We start from the raw sequence: 25858 nt of genomic DNA, 5'->3' as shown, positions 1-25858 counted from the left end.
TTAGGCTTGATAAGTCCTTGATCACTAAAACATCTACAGCAGTGGTATCCAACCCTGGTCCTCAGGGCCCACTGCCCTGCATGTTTTAGGTGTCTCCCTGCTGCTGTTGCACACCTGGGTAAAATGAATAGGTGATTAACCGACTTCTATATCCAAAGGAGGTAATGCAATCATATGAATCAGCTGTGCCGGAGTCCGGACTCATCAAAAACCCTGGTCCCTGAGAACCAGGGTTGGGGACCACTGATCTACAGGATATATAACTCCACCAGATACCCGGCATTAAATCAGACAAAACTTTTTTTTTAGGTCAGTCATTATCACTAAAAGTATTTCTTTTATTTCAATGTATGTAACCTTCTGACTTTGAAGAAAGAATTAAAACATTATCAAAAAATTACCTCTCTCAGTGTTTTGGTTTTTAACAAATGAAATATTTTATGTCATCCTCAATAACATAAAACAGTGAAGGTTTTAAGGTTTCTTTGTCAGACAAAATGATCTGACTTTAAACAACAGAACAGTACTGTTCTTCTGATGTTGTAAATTTGCCAACTATACAGTCTCTTATTCTTATTTTTTTCTGTGTTTATTTTAGTTGAAAATGTCTCCATGTACCTTAATCCTGGAAAAGTTCATCACTGCATGTGGTGAAGTCCTTGACTTCCGGTTTGAGCTGTATGCTTTTATTTTAGAGCTTTCACTTCCTGTTTAGTGCTGTTGTGTAGCAGTTAGCTTGTTATGCTAAAAGCACGGCAGTTAAAGCAGTTTGTAAGACGAAGCTTCGCGTTGTTACGGTAGTTTGCTTTTTTACTTTTACAGGATAAGCTTATTGTTTCATAGTGGCAGCCCCTCCGATCCGAATGGTCAAAAGGTAATTGTAAAAATTATTTACTACTAACGTGTACTTTGTCTGTTAGTAATATGTTTATTTGGCTTAAACTTAAAATAGCAATGGAAATGTAAAATGATTAATAATACACATCTTGTATGTGTTTCAGCTCTTACGGTGGTGATATGTGGATTTTAATGCTAAAAATAATCCGCATATCAGTTAAGGTATATCAATTAATACCTTAATTCTAGAGGTATTACGATATTAATACCTTAATACCTTTATGAGGTTATTAAATCTCATAAAACCATCAGTAAAACCTCATGCTGCAATTATAATTTATGTGTTCTCCAATGCAGAACTTATTTATTTATTTATAGAATTTGTGAAAATGGTCAGTCACATAAAATCGTAATAAATTAACATTTGTGGTTGTGACGCAATGTGAGAAAGACAGTGCAGAGCAGAGAGGGTGTGAAAGCCTGAGCTTCGAACGGCTGAGGGGGCAGATAGCCTTGTGGGAAACCTATCGAGGGTGTGGGAGTGGGAGATAGAGGTGACGCAGGGACCGTGAGGGGAGGGGGCAGGGCTTTAAAGCCTCTCTGCTCCTCTTCCTCCCTCCCAGACGGTTCTCTGCCAGGCTCGGTGGGGGAGGAGGAGCTCTCAGTGAGTGTTTCATAACCAGCCGGTGGTGGTGTGTCTCCTTCCTTCTCAGAAGATCAGAAATGGCAACGATCAGGACTCTCAGGAAACTGTGCCAGCACGTCCAGCATCAAGTCTGTAGCCTGCACACGTCCGCCTCCAGGTGAGCCGACATTTCCGCCGGGAAAAAACCGAGGGAAAGTAGTAACACATTCATTCAGGGCACACGAAACGCTGCGGTCGAGCACATTTTAAAAGCCGGGCTCGATGTGCGTCCTAAGTTCTCCTCAGCACATCGCCTCTCTGTTATATTTAGTGCGCACTGAGGATGAGCAGGTTGATTTTTACAAAGCGGTTTTCTGGGTTTCGCTGTACTAAATGTCCTCAGTTGTATTGGTTCTTCCCATACCGGCATACCGCCCCCAGCGGTATGCCGGTAACATTGCAGTTGGCTTGGCTGATGAAATCTGGAAGAGCGTTTGCAGGCTGGGGGTCTGAAGGAGACAAGTTTCAGCTGGGGACCGAGGTGTTGGGTTGCATTCGAGGAAAATCCATGCAGATGTTCGAGCATTAGAGTTAAATAAATATATTTAATAATAAATCCCAACAATTAAAGAATGTATTATCTTGAATAATTTCTTTAGTAAGTACATTTATTTTATATACATTTAGAAATGCATAAAGACTTGTAAACATGACTGTTTTCCATAATACTTAAAGTTAACAGAAGGAGCAACCATATATGTAATTATTTCAGTAATTAATATCTCATGTGCATGAGAAACGTATCTGCACTGCAGTTTATCAAATGGATCCTAAAGTTTTATTGGTCAAGTTCAGATCAGTTATGTTGCGTTCAGTTTGCGTGAGAAACAGTAGCTCAGCTCTGAGAATAACATAAATGTTCAAAGCCAAAACTTAATTTTAGTTCACAATGTTAAGTTTATACTAGAACAGTTTTGCTTATAGTAATCCATCCATTATTTTCCACTTAATCTGGGTTAGGCTGCACACAGCACGCTCCCACTAAATTCCTTCAAGGATGTGACTTTACCATCTGTGTGATGAAACTGATGACAGACAGCATGACCCGTTTTAGCATGCAAGACTGAATATTGTCATGCTAAAGCAAGAAAAAGGTACCACAGCTTACTAAGGAAATCATTTATTTTGGTTAAACCAGAAAAATACATACTCATCCATTCATTAATTTTTTTATACACGTCCACAAACAATAAAAAAAAAAATAGTTGTGTACAAAAAGTATACATGGCTAAAGGGTGTGTTCTGGTTGTAATTGGGATTCTCCTGGAGGAGCTGGCCCAAGTGGCTCGACAGAGGGACGTCTGGGTCTCTGCCGAGGCTGCTGCTTCAACACACTAACCCCATGTTAAGAAACCAAATCTTGTGAGTGCTGCACATGATCTGGATGATCACAAGATGGATAATGTCAAACCAATGGTGTGTTGGACACATGTTTCTCCTTAACATCCAAACGTTTCCAAATTTGTCAGCCTTGCATCAAAGCAATCGTGATAATATGCACTATAAGACGAGAGTTGAGGTGAATCACGACCGTCTCTACAACATCAGTGTGTGCAGGAAGAACTGCATGGAAGCAATGTTTGTTTGGGTGTAATATTTCAGGTGTCCTACATAAAGATGGTCCTTTCCCATAATATATTTGGCCAGCTGGATAGACTTTCACTGCCTCACATCTAACTTGGACCCTACATGCATACCAAGATCAAAAAGCTCATGGGAAGTAATGGGAAAACAACCAGAGGGAGAAAATTGTGGATTAATCCTAATCAATATCATCACTGCAGTAATTTTCTTTAATATGGCTACTAAAAAAATGGCTATTAAAACTTGAACAAATCCTGAACAAACTCTAAAAGTATAGCTGGTGGATAAATGTCTCCCAAGTCTGACTCAGGATAGTTTATGAATGCATCTGAAAGAAGAGTAAAGTTTTAAATCTGAAGTGAGAATCCTCTTTGACATTTCGCTACCCTGCAGTCTCTACTCATTTGCTCCTGGTTGTGCTATTTTTTTCCCCCCAGTTTTAATTGGGTTTGGCAGAGCAACAGAGGTGGTTACATCACCGATGATGGCTCATTACTCTCTAGTTATTAGCTATTTGGTTATGTTTGTTATGTAATGTAGCTGAACCTTGCAGAATTGGGACAAAGTAGTGGGGCAGCAGTGCATAGACCTATAAATACTGTATGTTAACTTAAGTCAGTTGAAGAGTTGTAGTTGGTAAATTTGGAAGCTGGAGCTGGTGCATCTCCAGCTGAGTGGCGCTCAGGTGTTAAATGTCCTGGTAAATCAAGACCACTTACACTTCCAGGAAGTAAGGTTTAAACTGGCACTGAACAGATCAACAGTTGAGATGAAGTGACGCTCCCAGCTTATTTTCCATGACTTCATTACTAATAATAGAAAATAAATGGTATACATTTCTCCCTCCTCTTTTTTTCCTGTGTAACACTTAACTGTGTTTCCCACTGTTAGGGCAGAGGCGGTGGTCATCTCAGGGAGGAAGCTGGCTCGTCAGATCCGGGAAGAAACCCGGGCCGATGTGGATCAGTGGGTCTTAGCCGGCAACAGGAGACCCCACCTGAGTGTCATTCTGGTTGGAGACAACCCAGCCAGCCACTCCTACGTTCTCAACAAGACTCGGGCTGCAGCCGACGTCGGTAAGCAGGGAGAACCATCTCCAAGTGTAAAAACAATTGGCACAATTTCAACTTTGACTCCTGGTGTAAAACCTCTTCAGTCACCAGGAGTTTATTTTTTAGCCTAATGGCCACAATTTGTTGCACTGTTAATAATTTAAATAAACAAATGTAAATAATATGTATATTATTCATCATTTTCTTATTTAAGTTGATAAGAGTGAGGAACTATTGTTTAGCAGTTTGTCACCTGCTGTTTCCCTGGGACATACATGTCATGTAATACAGATGCCCTGTTTTTCTCAAAACAGGAAGGACAAAAGAACACTGTATTCATGTAGCACAGATGTGTATTCATCTTATAAATCAAGAGATGTCTAGAAAGAAAGTAGATGTTTGCCTGATATTAATATCTGCAGCCTGAGCAATAAATAAAAAGTTTAATACAATTGGAACTGTGATTGACAAGGCTGGAGGAGGACGACACCATAACTAGAGGGCCTCATAAAACTCTCCAAAGCTAATGTTTCTTTAGCAGGTTGAGAACAATATATGTGTGCATATGTTAAAGAAAAAATGATAAGTTAACTGCTATAATGGGAGTGGGTGAAACGTAACTGTCCTGAAGTTCATCTGAATCTGATATGAGGAATAAAATGCCACTGAGGCCTGTAGTATGACTCCTCGTTTCAGAACAAGTGCACCTAATCTGAATATTATTAAAAATGAATTTTTTAATACTCAGTTTTAGTTCACACGCTGCTCTGTTACTCCCACAGGAATCTCAAGTGAGACAATTCTCAAACACTCAGAGATCAGCGAGGAGGAGTTACTGGACCTAATCTATAAACTCAACACAGACCCTGGTGTGGACGGCCTGCTGGTCCAGCTGCCTCTGCCAGGTATGCTAAGAACAGATCAGACCTGTGGCTATAAGGAGCCTCTTGAGTCAGATTATCTACTTTCCTATTAGCCAACATGGAGATGTTTGACATCGTAAGTTTCTTATATTTGTCCAAACTCTTAACTTGTCACTATTTTCGCTCAGAGCACATTGACGAGCGCACGATCTGCAATGCAGTGGCTCCTAACAAGGATGTGGACGGCTTCCACGTAGTCAACGTTGGCCGAATGTGCCTGGATCAGTCCACCATGCTCCCTGCCACTCCCTGGGGAGTCTGGGAAATTATCAAACGCACAGGTAGCAGGACTGGCCCCTAGCTGTACGTGCTACAGTAATAATGGTGTTTTTTAAAGAAATGAAATAAAATGTACCCATCTATATTTACGTCTTCCAGGTATTCCTACCTTTGGGAAGAATGTTGTAGTTGCCGGACGCTCCAAGAATGTGGGCATGCCCATTGCCATGTTACTGCACACAGACGGGCAACATGAGAGGCCTGGAGGTCAGTTGTACATCATCTGTCTGGATTTCTAAATGTTTACAATTTGTAACATGTAAAGTCTTCACACCCCTTAACTGTTTCCACATTAGAATAAGAGACTCCAATGCATTTGACTGGGATTTTATGTGATTAACAAGCAGTGAACAAAGTGTGATCGATGTTTTTCAGCGTTATGATCAAACTTTAGGCTCTGTATGATGCACAGATTTTAACACCCAGTTTCTCTTCTGAACTGCTGCAGGCGATGCCACAGTCACTATTTCTCACCGTTACACTCCAAAGGAACAGCTTTGCCAGCACACTAAAATAGCTGACATTGTTGTGGCTGCTGCAGGTTTGTCTCTGTTTGCTTGCATCCCAAATCTTCCAGTTATTTTGATTTACGTGTCTCATCTAATGGCTCTCAACATGGTTTTTAGGAATTCCCAACCTGATCACAGCGGACATGATCAAAGAGGGAGCTGCTGTGATCGACGTTGGAATAAACAGAGTGCAGGACCCTGTCACTGGAAAGAGCAGGCTGGTTGGAGATGTGGATTTTGAAGGTATGGGAGATGAACTCCGATTGGATTTCTGCATGAACTCACTCCTCCTGTGCCTTTGTAATTCATTTTTTCTGCCCACTTTCAGCTGTGAAGAAGAAGGCTGGGTTCGTCACCCCTGTTCCCGGAGGCGTCGGACCCATGACCGTGGCCATGCTCATGAAGAACACCGTCAAAGCTGCTAAAAGTGTCCTGCTGTTTCCCCCAGAGAGGATCCGTGTGGCTGCCGCATCCTAATGGAGCCACACGGTAAACCTGAGCAACATGGACACATTCCTCCCAGCACCACCCTCTTGATTTCTTACTTGGAGCGGCGCAGTGAGCTCTACGTTGCACACAGACTGGAAAGATGATCGCTCGGAGGCTTTTCTTTCTACGTGTCAAGTCCAACCATTTGCAGCCTGTTACACTAACTCATGCAGCTGCATGTGCTTTGTAACAGTATTTATAATTTTTAAATGTACGTCTTTGATGGTTTTAAAGAGATGTTTCTATTTATTGCTACAGAGACAATATTTTACACATGAATGCAGACTCGTGGCAGTGTATGACTCAAAGCAGGTGAGCAGTGAAGCAGAGTTTTAGTTTAGCCTCACGCAAGTGTGTCAAGGGCTATCAGGAACAAGATTGTTAAAATACGAGCTTTAAAGATTCACTATTGCCTTGCAAAAAAAAACTATGGAATAAATGTTGCATTTTTCTTCTCACATCGCTTCTTTTTGTTGAAAAATATTTTAAGACGGGGGGGGGGGGGGGGGGGGGACTGTATTAAATGGTAAATGGGACCTGAAATGCTGGACTCACCTGAGACAGAATATCAAACAATACGTCTGGAAATGAGTAAAGTATTCACACCATTTAAACTTTTCACAATTTTTTTTTTTTAATGTTTAAAGTCAAAATTGACTGGGTTTGAAATGCTCGACCAGCACAAAATGTTGAAAATAAATGTGCAACTTTTACATGAAAACATCAGCATAGAGAAAGTTGCAGAGAAGTTTAAAGTGGTGAAAAGTTAACAAGTTTAGGAAATCTCAGTGCAATTTTTTTTTAAAATCAATCCTTTGAAAATAAATACTAGCAACACATTGCTAACACATGGATCAGAGAAGCCAAAAGGCACATGGCATCTCTGGAGGAACTGCAAAGATCCCCAGCTCAGGTGGGAGAATCTGTTGACAGGACAACAGTTAGTCCAGTATTACACAAATCTGGCCTTTATGGAAAAGTGACAAGAAGAAAGCTCCAAGAATTCTCATTTGCCACAGGAAACGAGAAGACCAGAGTGATCAGATGACACAAACGTTCTTCTGCAGCGCCAACAGCTTCTCCAGCCGCAAGTAAAAATACAAGCAGTGGTAATAAATTAAATGAAAAGGCATGACTGGCACAAATATGTATACAACAACCGATTTTCAAGAATATATTATACCACAAAATGCTCTTAAGAATTATGTCTTTAATAATTAAATATGCTTTCTTAGTTAATTATTTGAAGCGTATTGTCACACTAAAATAAACGTAATTTTAGACTATTAGCGCCTTCAGGCTTGATAATTTAAATAGTTGCGCCAGATTACATGCGAAAAAAAAACATATTAGGGTTACACCGTCAGTACTTTCTTGTCGTATTGCGTTGCAAAGATACTTTTAACAGTTATATCTATTATTATCAAGTATTCTTAATTTAATTCCTTTAGGCAAGTTTTTGAGCTTTGTTGAAGGTTTTTGGAAATTTAAGTAGGAACTAGGAACGTTTCTTGTGTCACGACGCTGAAATTACAGACGAACAAACTTCCGGACAACGTTTCCTGTAACTCAGCCTTTGTAAACAACTTGTGTTTCCGAAATGAATCGCACCAGATCGTCTGACCGAGTTACTAGGGAGAAGAAAACAGAGAAAAAGAAACGCGGACGGTCTTCTTCTTCGTCGTCTTCCTCCTCCTCCTCTTCCAGCAGGAGCAGGTCGGCTAAGAAAATTTCTTCCACGAAGAAGAAGATGACAGGTTGGGACTGCTTTGTTCATTAAAAACCCACCAGAGAGGCTTATGAAGCATCCTGAACATGTGTTTCTCCTCAGATGGGAAAGAGCAACGAAAGAGGCGGAGGACGCGATCCTCATCTTCATCATCCACTTCCTCCTCTTCCTCTTCCTCTTCCTCCTCCTCAAGTGATGAGAAGAGAAAGAGGAAGAAGAGCAAAGCCAAGAAGAAGAAACTGAAGAAGCAGAAGGCCAAGCTGAAGAAACAGAGGAAAAAGGAGAAAAAGAAGTTGAAGAAGAAGGAGAAGAAGCTGAAAAAGGAGGTGGAGGCGATGCAGAGACCTCCAGAGAAACCTCCATCCTACCTGGAGGTGATGCAGAATGAAGAAGAGGAGGAGGATGAGGTGGAGCTGGGGCCAGGTGAGACCTCACACTATGGAGGGTAGAGAAATATCTGTAACATGTTCCACAAATCTAAAGCACATATTTGGGGAGATCAGTATGAACGTTTCTGAGTAAATAACATAATTTTAGAAGGTGTTCTCAATCTATTCGCTGTTTTCTGCCTGGCTCCACACTTTTCTCAAACCTGAGCTCCATGGAGCTGAGTTTTTGATCCGTTTAAACGTTTCTTGGTTTGTTGTGTTCCTCAGTCATGACCGACGAGCAGAAGGCCCGGCTTCGCCACTAAGAGGCCTCTCACCAAGGAGGAGTATGAGGCCAGGCAGAGCGTGATCCGCAGAGTGGTGGACCCAGAAACAGGAAGAACCAGGTCTGACAAAGGATTAACTCTTATTCAACATTCGTAGGATAAAACTTTCCCGATTTTCAGATGTTTGATCTTCATCCGCCTAGGTTGGTGAGAGGAGAAGGAGAGATCATTGAGGAGATAGTGACCCGAGAGAAACACAAAGATATCAACAAGGTAAACAGAATGTCATCAGTTTTAGGTGAAGGACACGTAGCCGCTGTTAGCTGGATGACAAAAATCTCTGCTTTGTCTCTTAGCAAGCTACAATGGGAGATGGGAATGCCTTCCAGAGAAAACTGGGAATGAACAGGTAGAAGAAGAACCTCCAGAAGAAAACACGAACTGTCTACTTCCTGCTTGTTTCTGAGTCATTCTGATTCTTTTGAATATGATGTAGAGATTTTCACTGTTTGGGTTTAGGTTTATGCTTAGGTTGCAGACGCAGGTTTCTTTATTTTACAAAAACCCGAAAGCATAATTTTATAAGTTATAACTAATATGAAACACAATAAATCACATTCAAATATTCCATGTATGTTTGTTACTGTACATCCATTTTACATACATATTTCTGTTTGATATAATGTATTTTGTTTTTTAGATTTGGACCATTCTCTCAATTTTTCCTAATTATTTTTCTAATTATGTTTTGTTTTGTCAAAGGATCCTGAAACTTATATTTTTGAAGTGTTCTGAGTCTCATGTATTCCAAGTTTTCTGCCTTGGACATATTTCTGGCTAATCACTCAACCTTTATCAAAATGTCTCTTTTAAGGCCACTAAACTCTGGCCTGGGAATTATTCAGGGTCTACTTTGGAAAATAAAGTTTGATTTTTCCAGGCATCATTCTTTTAGGCAAAAAATTAAAACTTGCACACTGGCAGGCTCTGTAAAAAAGCGTGAAAGATGCTTTTTATAGAGCATCTTAAATTTAAAAATAATTATTTTATGGTCTATTGTGATTATATCAACACATAAACTTTTGCCTGGGTTGAGGTCAGGGTTATCCCAAAAGATTATTGTTATCCCACCTTATCTATGTCCTTATTACTAGCTGGAAGATACTGGGACACCAGTGTGACTTTAAAGGGAGCCCAGTTTAACATCAACATGGATTTAGTGGATTGTGAACATGCAGCCATTAACCTGACAAGATGGACACCTTCTAGAATAACATTTTAAAATTGTACTAAGAGTTGAAGATGGTGGTGGTAGTATCATCATGCTGAGGGTCTGCTTCACTGCCTCTGGTCCTGGTGTGTCTTATAAAGTTTAAGGAGCCATTAGGAAGGACGACTACCTCAAAATAATCGTACCATTCGGAAAAAGAAGAGCTGAAGGATGAGGCATCTATCAGGCTCTAAGGATGTGACCTTTATTGAAACTCCCTAAAGCAGAAATATTTTATATAGTCCAGCACAATACATGGAGTGGATGAAAATGAGTTAAAACAGCCCAGCATGGATAAAATAATAAATAAAATCTTGAAGGAATAAAATAACCACTGGTCAAAAAGCATTGCTCCTTCATAGCTTAAAGCTCAAAACAGTTCCAGACTTTTTCCACATTACATGTTGCTCCAATTCAGCCAGAGAGATAAAACTAGTTTGTTGCAAAAGTCACAAGTTAGAACAAGAAATTAGTCTTCACCGAACGTGCTTCATTTGACACATTTCTGTCTGATATTTTAAATAGAAAAAAAGGCCACCATTTGTCAGTGCTTTATATTTTCTTTATACACTCTTCATAAAATCACAAGGGAATGAATAGCATCAAATATAATCCTACAAGATATGTGATCTGTACAATTCTTACATTTGCCAGTTTATAAATAAGTATATACAGTTTAACTGTTGGTGAAACATAGTTAGTTTTGGACTGAGCCACGTCAACGGTAGAGACAGATTTCCTAAAAATGAATAAATATGTCACATTAGGTAGTTTTAAGTAGTTCATCTTTAAGGATTGGTGTCCTGCATGTTTTACATGTTGCGCTGATTCAACCAGAGAGGATTTTTAATGTACAGTTGCCCATGGCGGAATAAGAAAAAGTGGCTCAAGTACCAGAGAACAAGTACTCCAGAACAGCATTTTATCCTGTTCCTGAAACAGCCGTCTATGAAGCTAGCAAACATTATTTCATTCATCTCAAATCAACTGTGTTGAACCAGGGGCACTTCTAAGAAATGCAGAACACTCATACAGCTGGACACCCTGAATTATCGTCCTCATGCTTTGGAAAAATAACATCTTTATCAGTTTCAGCATGAACAGCCTCCTTTCTGGGGCTAAAACCATCAGATAAAGGCAAAAAAAAAAAAAAAGACAAGCCAGGGTTCAGGTAGTCAGTCTGCCCACAGGTATAAAAACACCCATGATCTCTGCAGCACTTCCCCTGTACATTGTCTTCATAATGGCATTTCATCAAAGAAAATAACATGGCTGATCTTACTTGGGGCTGTTCATCTCTAGGGATGTTTGTCAGCTCTGTGTTGGATTATGTGTTACAAAAAGACCCAAATATGAGGATTAACTGGACAAACGTTTTACTGTTCAGTATAATTTCAATCTAGATGAACCTGGGTCTAATCACAGAAGTTTCATTAAACTACACCGCGCTCTGCTGTGCTGAGTGCAAATAGATGCCTCTGTGCTTGAATGACAAAAATCACAACAAAAACCACCCAACTGTGTCCGTAGAAAGAATCCAACCGTAATATTTGACACATTTATCAAGCCAGAGCCACTTTATTGTGAGAAGTCTCCACACTGTAAAATGTGCAACCTGTGCATTTCTGGCAGCGTGTTCACCTGGTGGGGGAAACTTTCTGCAGGTTGACGTCTGTAAAATATGTGCCGGGTGGAGGTCAGGGGGGTGACTGATTGTCAGTGCACTGTGGTGTCTGTTTGATCCAGTGGTGCTTCAGAGCAGCATTGCAAACTTTCCCTTACATTTGAGTCAACATTGGTCCACTGCACTCAGCTCTGAACACTGAGCCCCACACTTATTGCAGCCCCTGGTAGAGAGGTGTAAGGCTTTAATGTTATCACACCAATCTAACCTTTAATTTGAACACATTCGTTCATCGAAGGGGAAAATAAATCCTGATGTAGAGAAATATTGATGTTATACACTCATTGGAACTCAGCAAGTGAAGCAAAAGGAAGTTGTATTTTACCAACAGAACATAACCGCTCATACCTTTTTAGAAGATTACTGCATACTAGTTTGGATGAGGTTTTTTGCTGGCACAGATATAGGCAATATTCAGATCTTTTGATGAATGGCACGTTCTCTTGTTTTTCCCATTCTGTAAAGCAGCTAAAAGAATTGGGCCTCAGTGTGAGATCTCCAACAACCCTGATCATCTTACAAAAGTGTACAATGAACTATCATTAGGAATTGTTAAAGGTGCATATAATTGTGGGGGCAATAAATCGATTTTATAGATTAATAAAATCTTGATTTTATTGATCAAAATAAAATCATAAAATGGTTATGATTTTATGATTTATGGGGTCAATTTATGGAATTGACCCCAATGATGTCAGCCCACCCAAAGCTGCCATCTTGTTTGACTGGCGCATTTTGCAGGTTCTAATTATGGGGCCTTTTTTATTCAGGTTAACTCACAGAACGGATGGTTGAAATAAAAGCCAGTTTTTTGTCATTTGTAAAAAAAAAAAAAAAGTGAGAAAAAAAATTTCAAAACTGGAAATTGAAATTGAATTTGGCATGAAAAAAATCTGACATTTTATTTTTAAATAAACATTTCTAAACATGAGATCTTCCCCAGCCCTCCCTAAACACTGAATAAATGCGCTGAAAATACAAGTTGGAGTTTTCTCATTTTTCCAGTGTCAAATTATACTTCTGCAAGAAACAAGTTTGTTATAAGTTTTGTTTCCTCCTTACACGTCTTTTCCAAAGGCGCCAATAAGTGTGGAGATAACTCAAGGACAAGAAATTATATTTCAAATAAAAAAAGGGCATGAAAATGTACTAAACTTTAGAAATAAATATTAAACATCATACAGCAGGTCTCGGCTCTGCATTTCTAGTTTCCACAACGTATCGTACAGAATTTACATCTGGAGCTCTGTCTTCCTCTACAGATGCAGCAGAGAACAGAGAGGGAGAGACGGCAACGCAGGGAGGGATATTTAAGAGCACATTCAATGCTTCATTTACAGCTCAGTAAAAACCAGGGAGGGAGAAACACAGCAGAAATCCAAAATGGCCAAACATGGCTAATACCAAACATCCCATATATGACACAAGATATCAGTTCTGATGCAACCCTGGTGATCTGCAAGGTGAAATGATAAAAATACAATACTGTGCCAGGAAAGGGTTTCTGCATTTTTGGCAGCTGAAACTCAATTTTGAAGAAATAAAATACATAACATAACAAAAACTTAACCTCAAAACACCTTTTTGTTCACAAAAATCAATTAATTTTAACATGGCTATATTATTAAATAGCACTGATTATCAATCATGTCACCCTCATAGTAAAGAAGACACTTTATACTGGTCTTCAGTGGACCAGATGCCAGATCTGCACCATGATGCAACAACTATGTACAGGCCTCATTCAGGCGCTTAGCAATATACTTACACAATTTATTTCATGTTTTTATACACAGAAGACCTTTATGTGATCCTCTCTGCTCAGATAAAGCATATTGTTCTACACTGCTTATTTTGGCACCTTTGCTGTACAGTAGAGGTTTTTCCTAAAGTTGAGTCAAACATCAGGTGCAGTAGAGATCCGGCTTTAATCATATTTAAAGGGTCAGTTCAGAGTTTGCGCTGCGGGATTCTTTGAGTTGTGGTGTGAGGAAAACTGGAGTGTAAAACTTTTAGTCTTGGCCGTTTCAGGCGTCTGCTTAAATAATTTCTGTTTGGCTTAGATTCATTTTCATTAATTCTTTCCTAAATAAGTAACACTTATTTATAAAAGCGCCCAGCAGTCCAGTGTTAATCAAGTCTCAGCTCTGCTTTCACAGATTTACAGAATAAAAGGGCTGATGCTTAAAATCTGCAGCACGGAAAGTGAGTCTCTGTTGCCGTTTCTGTGCTTGCTTTGGCCAAATCTGTCAGCTGCAGAGCAGAATCAGAGTAATTCCCTTATGTCATGGAGGTGCTTCATTGTGTGTAGTCAAGTATAACAGCCTACAGGAGGAGTTCTGACCTTATATTCATGACCGAACAATATTCACTGAACAGAAGAAACCATTTAAATTAATTTATGTTTGTGTAACATGTCGCTTCAGGAGGATTTGCCTGGTTTAAAACAATAACAACAAAACTGCCACAGTCTCCACTAAAATCATTTAATTTCTGATAAGTGGTCTGTAACACCAGATCCCCCCTCGGTGGTGTTTCACCCACTTGGTTCAAACCCACAGAGTTTCTGTCTCCGCGCTCGTTCTCCCAGAGCCTGTACTCTCATTTGGGGTTGAACGGGAACGGCTCCAGCTTGGTGCTGCCGCTGCGGCCCCAGCAGCTCGCCGTGATGCTCATGCTGCGCTGCGACGCCCCCGGGCCGTGGCTGTGGGTCCGCTCCAGCCGCTCCCGCTCCAGCCGCTCGCTGTCCGACTGGCTCTGCGTGCGCTCGGGCCTGTTGTGGAAGTTGCCCGTCGGGGAGCTGGGGGCCGGCTGGGAGGAGATGGTGCGCAGCAGGTGGTTCCTTTTCCTCAGGAAGTCGCTGTTGGCGCCCAGGCCGAAGCTTCCCTTACGCAGGACCATCCGCGCGCTGCTGGACTTGGCGGGCCGAGAGCGGTGGTTGTACTCCAGCTGGGACAAATGGGCCGCGTACCCCTCTGTGATGAACTGCGGAGGAGAGGAAAATTTGAGCTGAAGGGAAAGTTAACTGAATAAAAATGGCTTTAGGCATAAAATATTCTTTTATTGCAGGGCTGCGACTAACAACGTTTTTGTAATCGATTCTTCAGATGATTAATCGGATTTTAAAAAATTGCCAAATTCTGCAGATTTTCAATTTAAACTTTTACAACTGTTTATGCGATGTTAGAGATACAGCAAAAAATGTAAAAGAACAAATAATTCAACAGCTTTTTTAAAATAAGAAAATAAACATTTTATTGTCTAAAATGCAATAATAAAGTATTTCTTTAGTGGATTAACTGATTAATGACTGGATGGCAAAATGGGAGATTACTATTTTTATATTATTATAGAAATTGAACCAGGTGATGGCAAAACTACACCACTTGAGGAGATTTGGGTAGAGCGTACTTGCAGACAAAGGTTTTGTTTTTATCCTAAATGTAAATGTTTATATATTCTTTGTTCCGTTTTGGCTTAATTACTGCTTTTAGTGTGATGTTCTTTTAGCAAATGGCTTTTTTTTCAGTCTGTATACTGTAGTTAACGATGAATCAGTTTCTAAATTAGTTAACACTTATTTCAACAACTGATTAATCACATTTAATCCAATGAATCACTTCAGCCCTAATTGGTAGCAGGAGGTGCCGTGTTGAATCAGTCTGTTTTAAGAGCCTCTGAGCGGCACCTGGCACTGGTTCTGCATCTTCTTCGAGGGTCTGCCGACGATGTAGATCTGAGAAGGAGGAATGCCGATGGAGGTGTAGACAGAGATGTCTTTGGTTGATCCATATCCAGCAAAGATCTTCATATTAGACTGAAATCAACCCACAGGCAGGAGAGAAATTATTTTCTTTGTAAATTAAAAAAAAAAAAAAATTGTCTGAAGATCCTCAACACTGTCTGCACCTGTTGATAACCTGAAGTACGTTCACTTACCTCTGTCAGTGTTTTGAGGAAGTTGGCCTTGTGCCTGAGCGGGTCGTGGACTAATCCGTCGCAGAAGGAGACGATGCCGTGTGGGAAGTTGTGCTGAGACAGCCAGGCCACCACCCGCTGCTTCTGCATGTCTGGACGCCCCGTCACATAGATGATCAAATAACCTAAATCCTGCCAGTGTCTGTGACGAGGTGAAGCAGCAGAGGACACAAAGTGATGTCTTTTTTTTATTATTTAAGTGATATCTTGGAGCAACAGAAAGTTTTATGGGATGACTCGGATACCTGACGACGTCCACAGCTCCTGCCCTGACCTTTGGATCGCTACCCATGATTGAGACACTGGCGGCGAACGACCCGTCGATGCTGAACACCACAAACTCTGTGCCACGTGGAACAACAGTCAGGTAGCTGTCTGCAAACGTGTGGTCGCCTCTGGGGAGGAAAAACCAGAAGAAAATGAAAACTAAACCAAGGGACAGGATTATATCTAAAGATTCACATCAACAAGATGCACAGAAGGCAGGAATATTTCAATAAATCATGACACAGAGTCAGTTTAGTGTTTAAAGGCTGAGAAGATGAAGTTACCTGACAACCATTTTTACAGGGTAGACTCCGATGCCCAGACGCTTCTCCTCTGGGATGTTAAACGACACGCGGCCGCTGCTTTGGGTCACTTGTGTGCTGAAGAACACCCACTCTCCTGACGGAGGCTGGGTCATGATGTGAAGGTCGACCTGTGCAAGAATTCAAGTTTCAAACATGATGTTTGAAGACTAAAAGTTTTCAGACAGCCGGTTCTCTGCTGCCATACATGCATGATTACCTTCTCCCCAGCTAGAGTCACCATGTCCAGAGGGCCATACATGAAGCGACCTGTGATGACCTGCTGGCTGTCTTCAGGGAACACGGCGTCGTTCACTCGATGGTTGGCAGTCACGTTCTGCCATTGGAGAAAAAATAAACCAAGTTAGAAAGGGTGTTTTTTTTTAAAACAAGGACAAAAAAAACATGTTTTCTCCTTAGAAATTTACATAGACAAGTCAAAATCAAGTGACCTACAGCTGCATGCAAAATGTACACTTTCAGTGCCAAATTCAATGTATTTTCTTTGGATTTTAAGAAAATCCCAAACAATAAGTATACTGCAGTGAAATGAAAAGATATTGGTACATTCTTCCATCTGCTTCATATTCAATCACTATTCTGTGTTTGCCAATTAATCTTAATAAAATACTGTGAATTTTTCTGGTGTAAAGTTTGAGGGATGTGAATACTTTTCCCTACATTTGAATCCAAGATCTTGATAGCAAACTGAAAGCATTCCTCTGCAGCAGATTAATGTTCCTAAGCCGTCTCAAACTGGCCTGTTTTCTTGATTTCACACCCACCCGGATCTTGACGTGAGTCCTCTTCCGGAGCCACTTCTCCCGAGGCTTAGAGGGGGTAAACTCCGACACTTCCTTCCCATCCAGCTCCAGAATGCTGGAGTTTTCATGCCTCATGACCTAAGAGCAGAGATTTAACCGGTTCATCCCATGAATCCCTGAAAAAGTAGCTTTCCGTTAAACAACGGGATACAAAAAAAAATGGTTGGGGCAACTCACCTGCCTCAGGAGGAAAGACACAACATCTGTGGATTCCCAGTAAGAAGCGTGGAAGAGGTGCGGCAAAGCCACTGTGGGAAAGGCAGTCAGAGCATCGGGGCAGTACAGAGCAAAGTCCAGGCGCTTTGTGCCCCACCAGCGTGCTGCAACTGCAAATGGGAAAGAGTTGAATAGAGTGCAGGTCCACAAGATGAAACTCTAGCAGAAAGTGCTGGCATAGAAAAGTGCACCACCCTTAAAACCCACAAAACAAATTTCCAAAAAATAAATTAATTAATTAATTAAAAAAATCAGCTTCACTTCTTCAGCTGCAGGTGAGAAAGAAAGGTGTTTTTGATTATTGTAGTAAGAAATCATGCGCTGCATCAAAACGGAAAGAGACAGTTAGAACTGATGAGTAATTTCATGACCAGCTCCAAGAGTTTAATCATGTTAGTGAGGGCTGTTATGCCAAAGTGCAAAATTAAGATCTAAACATTGTTCCCGCTGAGTGAAAGTGCTTGTGGCTGTGTCCTTCAGAAGCCCATTTGGAAAGAATCCCAGAAAAAAAAGGTTTTCTGCAGGAGCAGAATGAAGCTTTTGGATAATTTCTGTGATTTTCCCAACTTGAGAAAAAATACCTTCATCAACTTCAGCTTGGCAGTCCAGCGACACCAGGTCACTTATAGCACAGTCCAGCCTGCATGATTCAATGCTGTCGTACTGGTAGATGGAACTTAGACTTTCGCCTGAATCTGTCTCCGTGTGAAAACTCAGATCTTCGTCAGTCAGGTCACCCTCGGCTTTTTTATAGGACTTCAGAGGATTTTTTATGGAGAACAAGTTTTGGGATGTTAGGGCAAGTTGGGAGAACAGACTGATCTTATTGGATTGGCTAATCTGCTCTGATTTGGCTACACAGGGAAAAAAACAGAAAACCATGTGATAAAATGGATGCATATATAACAGAAAAGACAGTTTAAAGTGTGACAAAGAGATGCATTCATTAGAGAGAGGCTCATTTACACAGAGTTGTGAATTTCTAAGCAGCTGTTAGTAAAGGTTAAAGCATCGTGGCAAGGTGATGCTGTTGAACACCTGATGTTGTAGTGGCAAAATTTCTTTTTTTAAATTGTTCAAAATGTGCACCAAACCCATCTTAGTTATAATGTGAGACAAAAAAAAAAGAAAGTAAAAATAGGGGTGAACTTTGGTTAACAGTAATACAAAGAGAAAACAGAATGCTGATTATCTCAGCGCACACTGCAGCAGGAGGTGGAAATGGCTTAGGGAGGGAGATTGGTGTCCACATGCACTGAAACATTAGATAAATGCAGTACTTGGTCATTGCATTTACATTTAGACAGTGGATAAAACTAAGACAGACAGTGAAAAGTGGCACTAAGCTTGCTCTTCTGGAGGACTCTGATCTTACTGGCTCTTTGTCAGAGAATATAGGGGGAAACGGTTCAATGACTGTCTGACCAGTCGAGTCAGAAAGAAGTGCAGGATTTGTGTTTACAGTTCCTTGCAAAATGTAAAAATGTACCCTTTAAACCTTTGCACATTTTGTCCCGTTACAACACAAACATTGTGTCTTATTGGGATTATATGTGATAGACCAAAAAAAGTAGTGCATAGTTTTGAAGAAGAGTTGGTTGGTTTGGATGGAGGACTCCAGGGAACAATAGCTGTTCAGTCTGGCTGCTCATTCTCAATTATTTATTTAACAAATGGTGCAGAAAATAATGAAAATATTCCTGATCAGTATGGAGAATTTTGTTATTTTAAAACATTAATTGAAATTCATTGTGGCAATAAATCCGCACCTCTACTTTATGTTATTTAAAATTACGGACTTCTTTGTTTCTATTGCATAAAATCCCAGTAAGACACAGCAAAGTTTGTGCTTGGAAGGAGAACAAGATGTGAGAAAATTCAAGAGGTATAAATACTTTTGCAAGAAGCTGCATCTGACCAACTAGTTAGCTCCAGATGGAGTGTAGGGTGTGTGTAGAGTCAGAGTACCAGGGTTGAGAGGAGGAGGATGTAGGAGAGCTAGAAGGAGAAACTAGTTGTGCATAAATAGAGAAAAGTTGGCCTGAGAGGGAGAGAGGAGTGGAACTAACTGGAGTCAGTGTTTGTGTGAGTGGAAGAAAGAGAGAGAAAGAGAGACTGGTGGATGTTCAGAACACTTACTGTTGGCTATGTTGGTGGCAGTGAAACTGTCTGCCATTCCTGAGACCTGGCTGGCAATGCTGATCTCACTGGCCCTCCGTTGGCCCCTGGAGAAGGGGCCCATTATGGGGGATGAGGGGTACGAACTGTCCATGAAGACACCACCATGAGACTGAACAACATCCGCTATTGAGCCCAAACAAGGAGATCCCATTAGACAGAGACACAGGTAACACAGGTACCTCACAGGGATGGGGAGGGAGGCGAAACATGTGACTGCAGGGGGAAATGTGAAACCACAAGGAACCCACATGCTGGCCGGGGTTCTCCAGCTGACTGACATGTGAATACACAGACAGTAAAATGCCTACATATATTAAAATTAATGTCAGGGTGTAAGATTGTCCGCTAGGAAAGATTTAGATTAAACATCTAGTGAATTATTTGATAAATTATGCTGAGATTTTATAAAACTAAGACAACCCGTATCACCAATAGAAAACATAGGGCAGCATATTAAAAATGTAGATCATCAGAGCTTCATGTTGAGCAAACGAAGCACCACAAGCAGCACAGCGAGCATGATCGACTCTCCTGAAAGTCGACAGACGAATTAACCTCTAAACACAAAAAAACATCAAGAAACCTCAAATCACAGAGCTTGGCTTTAACAGCACAACACAAACACAAATGCTTACACCCTCCAAACACACCACAGACGCTCTGTAGACAAACGTGAATGAGTGTTTCCATGGCTTGATGCATCCACTTGTAGGGATTTTTGTTTAAATTAAAGAGAACCTCAGTTCAAGCTACATGACCTGAACACAGTTAACATATTATTTCAGAGCTTTTAAAGATTCACTTTATGTAGTGCACAGATTTGAATTTATTATGCGTTTTCTTGAGTCATATGTACACAAACAGGCTCAAAAATATCCATGTCCTCCTCATTAATATTTAGAGAAATGTTTCCTTAGAAAAAATAAATAAGCCTCTGGTTGCATATTTTACACACTTATCACAAAAGGAAGAAATGATTCGGATGTTCTCACAGACCACCTTTAAAGCATTTTCAAAGGGAAGAACGTCTGGCTGCTCTGGAAGAGTAAAAGTCAGCCTGCTCCGTTTATTCTGAGACCAGGCTGGATGCGTTTTCAGATCGCTGCCCTTGTGTCCAGGTTTTAAGAAAATGGAGGAAGTCCACCTTCGTTAAGTGTTTTGGTTGCATTGAAACAGACCCTCACAGTGATCCTACTCATTTTGAGTACGATATGTTTTACTACCAGTGGTGGTAGTACTACCCTCAACATGATTCTCCCACCACCATGCTTGACAGTTATGCAATGTGTCTAATCCCAGCATGCTTCTCATCCGTGTGGTCGTGTTGTGTTACTCGAGACAACTGCTGGTCTTAAGTTTTGTACTTTTTACATTTCAATGTTGCCACCAGGGCAGCTAAGTGCTGAAGATAAAACCAAAGGGAGAAACATTTTCCAGGGCAAACAGCTTTTGTCTGTAAAACATGGGGAAAGAATGAATGAATCAGGTTCTCCAGTGCCACCTGCTGCCTGAAGTCACTCTGTCTGCAGTCAATGATGGCCCAGAAACATTTGCCTGGATTTATCACACCAGAGTTGTCATAAACTCTCAAGAGTTGTGTGATAAACACTGACTTGTCTGTTTAATTTGCTTAACTTATTGTTTTTGTGTGTTTGACTGTTTTGATTTGGTTCACCTAAATGCTGTGGCAAGGCGGCGGCCTGAGTGAGTTAGGCAAACCAGTCCAACCAGTTAGTCCAGGGCACTGTTAACAGTTAGATTATTAATGTTTCATTAACCATGTGATGCAACACATGCTATGATTATGGCATAAGTGGTGACGATAGTCTCTCAATGGTTGGATGTTGGTCCTGGACTTGTTTGGGCTTGACTCGGTCTCAGGTTCGGCGTTTTTGACTGCAGCACTAATACGTGGCTTAATGTTTACTTCTTCTGACCTCCTTCTAACTTTCCCCAAAAGCATTTGGCTTCTCCATGGGACCAGCAGAAAAAAATTCAGTCAAGTTTGAAGGAGTCCATTTTGAAGCAGGGGAGTCTTTTTCAGTCAGCAGCCTCTAAATCCACATTAATGTTTAACTTAATTCACTGTGGATGAGGACACAGGTTTTTGAGCATCTTCCAGCTTAGGACAGGCCAGCACCTTGATGGATCCTGATACTTCAAACCATCAATTTCTTTTAACCTGAGGGCCACAATAAAAACAATAATCCCAAACACACAGCAAAACTGACTTTGCTCACTTTAAAGGGGAGGGTTATGTAAAAACAACTTTTTTGAGACAGAAACCCAATTTCAAGTCGCCACAATTGTGAAGTCATGTTGGAAATACTGTATCTGGTATTTATATAACATACCCAAGGTAATGTAGTTACCTTGGGTTGTTATTATTACAACAACCAAATGGTTATAAAATAGCATTTTATAGCCATTTGATTGTGCTATAAAATGGCACTATAAATCCCACCCCTTTTACCATCTGGCATGGCTTTGGCAAAAGAAAAAAGTGTTAGTATTAGACTGTTAAGAAGAATATGTTAAATGTTAAACTATGCTAGGATGTAAACAACAGTTGTTCAGTTGCTGGGAGAAAGATCCAGTGTCATTTCTCTTCTGTGTGCACTTATGATGCAGAAGCCTGTCACAATAGGAGCTCCCCATTTCTTCAACACTGAAACAATCAGTCAAAATGACCTCTACCCTTTTAGGTAAATGTCCAGCCAGGCAGATATCCAGGAAATTTCTCATTTAAACAAATAGTGTGCCATTTCTCTGAAACCTGGTAAGGCAAACTTAACTAAATTTTTGTTTCGGTGTATGTATATATTCAGAATTTTAAAATCCATATTAAATTTAAACTTGTGTACCCAATAAATGTTTTAAAACTCACTGAAAACGTTGCATGTTCATTCCAGTTTGGAAAAACAATTGATAAAGTGTGAGCAGTTACATGAGTCATATCTCATACCTCTTGCAACAACAGCAATGGAAACATTCAGACAATATCTAAAGCAAACGCTTAATCAATCTGGATTTCAAAGCACATGACAGAAAGACGAGGATGTGAAGAGAACAAAGCACAAATGCAGGGAGTGAATGACTGAGGGTGGAGAAAGATGGAGGTGAACAGGAGAGGCTACACACACTCCAAGGTGGCGGGTGTGGCTTTCAGGGAGTTCTCCTGCCAGTTTAGCACAGGAACAGGAATGCAGGTCTCACTGATGGTCTCCTGACAGCGAAAGGACAGGGGGGGCCCGCTATCGAGTAGCAGCTGAGCGTTGCTCTGGACTGTCTCCACTACAGAGGGAGGTGGAGGAGCAGGAGGAAGGGCAGAGGTCGGGGATGGTTTTAGGAGGGCCGGGTGTGCAGATATGGGAACAGGAGACCGAGAGAGGAGGAAGGAAAGGAGACAGGGAAGACACAAAAACATATGAAGCAAGAACAACTGGACATAAAACGAAAGGCAAGCCCTTAGTGGACCTCACTTCTAGACTACAACTGTTTCACAGCTTGAATGGTCATAATAACCAGTTTTACAACCACACATAAAAGACAAGAAGCTAGATGATGCTGGTAATCACTGATAGATAAATACTGATAAAAGTATTACTGCAGCTCATTTTCGCCCAGACATTTGTTTTGTTACAGCCTCATTCCAAAAGTGATTAAATATCAATTTCTAAACATATTCTAAACACAAGACCTCATAATTACAAAGTAAATTTTTTTTTTCATTTTTCAGCAAATTTATAAAAATGAAAATTAAAAATTATATGCAAAAGGTTTTACTGCATTCCTCATGACAATCATGGCAACTTGCCTTCACTGATTATGCTTTCATTGAGGTTAAGATGACAGCAGCCAAAACTAAAAGAAACATCTCCAGAGTGCTGATGATCTCATCTTACAATACTCAGATAATAAAGGGGTGGCTTCAGGGGATCTCTGTGAATATCCTCCGGTGGCTCAGCCAGGACCTGGAGTTACAGTAAATTTAATTTAATATGTCTGGAAAAAATTTAAATGGCCATCTACCGACGCTGCCCATCCATCCTGACCGAGATTGAGAAGATCTGCAGAGAAAAATGGGCAAATATACACAAAACTATATATGTCAAGCTCATCAGCACTTAAAGAAGAACTGCTGCTAAAAATGCTGAGCAAAAGAAGTGAAATCTGATATACACATGATTTTTGAGGAGTTGTTATTTCATAAATTTGCAAAAATTGCCATTTTTAAAAAATATATTTTGGAGTAAGGCTGTAAGATAAGAAATGTGGAGAGCAGTGAATATTTTCTGATCACTAAGCCCTGGATCTTAGAAAATTTGAAACTTAAATCTGAGGATAAAACTTGTTTTAGTAACTATTTGGTTCATTTAAACTAAACATCTACAGCCAAATAGGACTGTTTGAGGTTCTAAAGGTTACTCTATTAAACTGAGCGTCCAAAACAGAAATCAAAATCAGGACTGTGACCACATTTAGATGAATAACCTGCTTCACAGAAGACAAACAGTAGAAAAATGTAGCATTTTTCTCTGAGACAGTGTACTATGTGAGTGGACTCATGGTGTGCTACTAAGACATGTGCTGTGTGCGACGAACAGGACAGCTGATTACAATGAAAATGTCTCCTTCAAAGGGAGAAATTAAAATAAATCTACTGTATGAAATTCTGCATTTGTGCTTGTGATGAACCCGACAGGTCTCAATTGTTTCACTCAGTTTTTGCCTCCATTCATCGCTCCTGCAAGGAACTCACCCAGCAAGGCCGAGTTTCCGTCTCCAAGGGGGAAGCGTTGGTAACGGGGAACGCTAAAAGGAGGGAGGAGGTGAAATTTCCGCTCCAGCAGAGGCTCCAGGCGGGAGGCAGAGGGATCAGCTGGGTGGAACAAGTTATAGACCTGCTGACAGGCCGGCCTCAGCTGGGCCACTAGAGGGGGAAATCCAACCAAAGACATGGGAGGGAAGAGCAGACAAAACCAGATGAAAAGAAAAATTTAAAGGCTGTCCAGCAGAGGCATCTTTAATATAAATTTTTATGCCCAAACACATTATTCACTTAAAACTACTGCATTCCTCTTAATGAAGAAGCTCACCATCCAGCATAGGGATCACAGTCTTCCTCAGGGCCAGCACCAAGCCCAGCGGAGAACCAAACAGGAAAAAGTCTGACACCTCAAAGTCAAACTTCCCCAGGGAGCTTCCGTCCAGCATGGTGCTGCTGCTCGACCTGCGGGACGCTGCGTCGCTCTTAAGGACGCTAGAGTGCAAGCTGGAAAAAAAAAATGTAATCACACAGCTGTTAGGCATTCAGGCACTTGCTGCAACGTTCAAATGCCTCGAGTTACTTTCACTTTTTGTCACGTCACTACCATAAATCTTAGATCAACACAAAATAAATGCACAATGTGAAGTGGAAGGAAATGATACTTTCTTTTTAACGTATAAAAACATCTAGAAGTGTGGAGTAAATTTGTATCAGACTCTAAATAAACTCCAGTGTATTTCTTTTGTCTCCTGAGCAGCAAAAAGTGTCCACCTGCACTTCGATGTAAAAGCCTCTGAGGTTTGATTTAAAAAACATTAGCTAACAAACAGCATCATGAAGACAATGAAACAAAGGATCCTGTATCCAATTCAGGGCAAGCCAAGAAGAAAACCATTTGGAGGCAGATCAATGCTTGAGATCAACATTCCAGCAGGCAACAATAAACTTCCAGTCAGAGCTATAATGGTTACGCTTTGACTAGAATGACTTAGTCAAAGTCCAGAGCTAAGTCCAATTGAAAATCTGTGGGAAGACTTAACAACTGACACTCAAAGATGATCTATGTTGTGTCCGAGTTATTCAGATGTGGAAAGTTGTTAAAAAGGACTAAATCCAAATGGGTGGCAGCTAGTACTTTATATAGGTTGGTCACTTAAAATCCTGGTAAAACAGGCAAAAGGTTGTGTTTGTAAGGTGGAAAAAATACTAAAATGTTCTAGGTTGTAAATACAGTTGAAAAAGCATGCTACTATCACAGCATATTCAGCAAACCTGGCATTAAGTAAGAACTGAAACGTGTCAGAAGAAAATAGTTCCTCAGGTAAGTGTCGCTCACCTGGACAGAAAAGCTTGGTGTTGTTTAATTGTGTCCAGTTCGTAGGTGGACGAGTCGCTTCTCTTACGGGGCAGCTGCCTCTTGGTGTCATCGCTTGAAGTGACACGAGGAATATCAATGTTACTGCGACTCAGGTGGCGGCTGCTCTCCAGTGTTGGGGATGATGACCCATGTCCGCTGTTGATGATGATGCCGGGAGAGAGAAGGTCCTGGTCCTACATGAGCAAATCAGGAGGACGAATCACAACGACAGAAAGAAAACCTCAACAACTTACAGATGATAAATA

The 25858-nt window shown here is 40.7% G+C and overlaps 3 protein-coding genes across 7 annotated transcripts in view; 2 read left to right on the top strand and 1 right to left on the bottom strand.

The window, feature by feature from the left end:
* Positions 1 to 848: 848 nt before the first annotated feature.
* On the top strand, positions 849 to 6816 carry mthfd2 (methylenetetrahydrofolate dehydrogenase (NADP+ dependent) 2, methenyltetrahydrofolate cyclohydrolase). The gene is made up of 9 exons (XM_032578681.1): positions 849 to 874; positions 1461 to 1640; positions 3998 to 4182; positions 4941 to 5063; positions 5210 to 5362; positions 5460 to 5567; positions 5809 to 5901; positions 5987 to 6112; positions 6198 to 6816. The coding sequence occupies exons 1-9, from the start codon at positions 864 to 866 to the stop codon at positions 6344 to 6346; spliced, it is 1128 nt and encodes a 375-aa protein (XP_032434572.1). The 5' UTR covers positions 849 to 863; the 3' UTR covers positions 6347 to 6816.
* Positions 6817 to 7858: 1042 nt separating this feature from the next.
* On the top strand, positions 7859 to 9685 carry arl6ip4 (ADP-ribosylation factor-like 6 interacting protein 4). Its single transcript, XM_032578683.1, is given in 6 exon segments — positions 7859 to 8115; positions 8190 to 8510; positions 8744 to 8772; positions 8774 to 8862; positions 8946 to 9015; positions 9099 to 9685. Coding segments are annotated over 6 exon segments (723 nt in total). The 5' UTR covers positions 7859 to 7958; the 3' UTR covers positions 9156 to 9685.
* A 510-nt stretch (positions 9686 to 10195) lies between these two features.
* The window catches only part of LOC116729853 (membrane-associated phosphatidylinositol transfer protein 2), a 55799-nt gene continuing 40136 nt past the window's right edge, over positions 10196 to 25858 (bottom strand). For 2 of the 5 annotated variants that reach the window (XM_032578676.1, XM_032578677.1), the window contains 14 exons: positions 25572 to 25786; positions 24564 to 24739; positions 24227 to 24397; positions 22606 to 22758; positions 19423 to 19587; positions 17865 to 18137; positions 17245 to 17393; positions 17029 to 17145; positions 16464 to 16580; positions 16226 to 16374; positions 15920 to 16069; positions 15636 to 15816; positions 15385 to 15513; positions 10196 to 14681 (listed from right to left, as the gene is read on the bottom strand). In XM_032578676.1, the coding sequence (XP_032434567.1) occupies positions 14298 to 14681; positions 15385 to 15513; positions 15636 to 15816; positions 15920 to 16069; positions 16226 to 16374; positions 16464 to 16580; positions 17029 to 17145; positions 17245 to 17393; positions 17865 to 18137; positions 19423 to 19587; positions 22606 to 22758; positions 24227 to 24397; positions 24564 to 24739; positions 25572 to 25786 (2529 nt within the window). In that variant the 3' untranslated portion in view covers positions 10196 to 14297. The remainder of the gene's footprint in view (positions 14682 to 15384; positions 15514 to 15635; positions 15817 to 15919; positions 16070 to 16225; positions 16375 to 16463; positions 16581 to 17028; positions 17146 to 17244; positions 17394 to 17864; positions 18138 to 19422; positions 19588 to 22605; positions 22759 to 24226; positions 24398 to 24563; positions 24740 to 25571; positions 25787 to 25858) is intronic. The other 3 variants (XM_032578679.1, XM_032578678.1, XM_032578680.1) reach the window with 3 other exon arrangements.

This window comes from Xiphophorus hellerii, chromosome 12 (genome assembly GCF_003331165.1).
Source record: "Xiphophorus hellerii strain 12219 chromosome 12, Xiphophorus_hellerii-4.1, whole genome shotgun sequence".
Lineage (NCBI taxonomy): Eukaryota > Metazoa > Chordata > Actinopteri > Cyprinodontiformes > Poeciliidae > Xiphophorus > Xiphophorus hellerii.
Note: the sequence above shows the minus strand (reverse complement) of the source record. Positions and strands in the feature narration are given on the sequence as shown.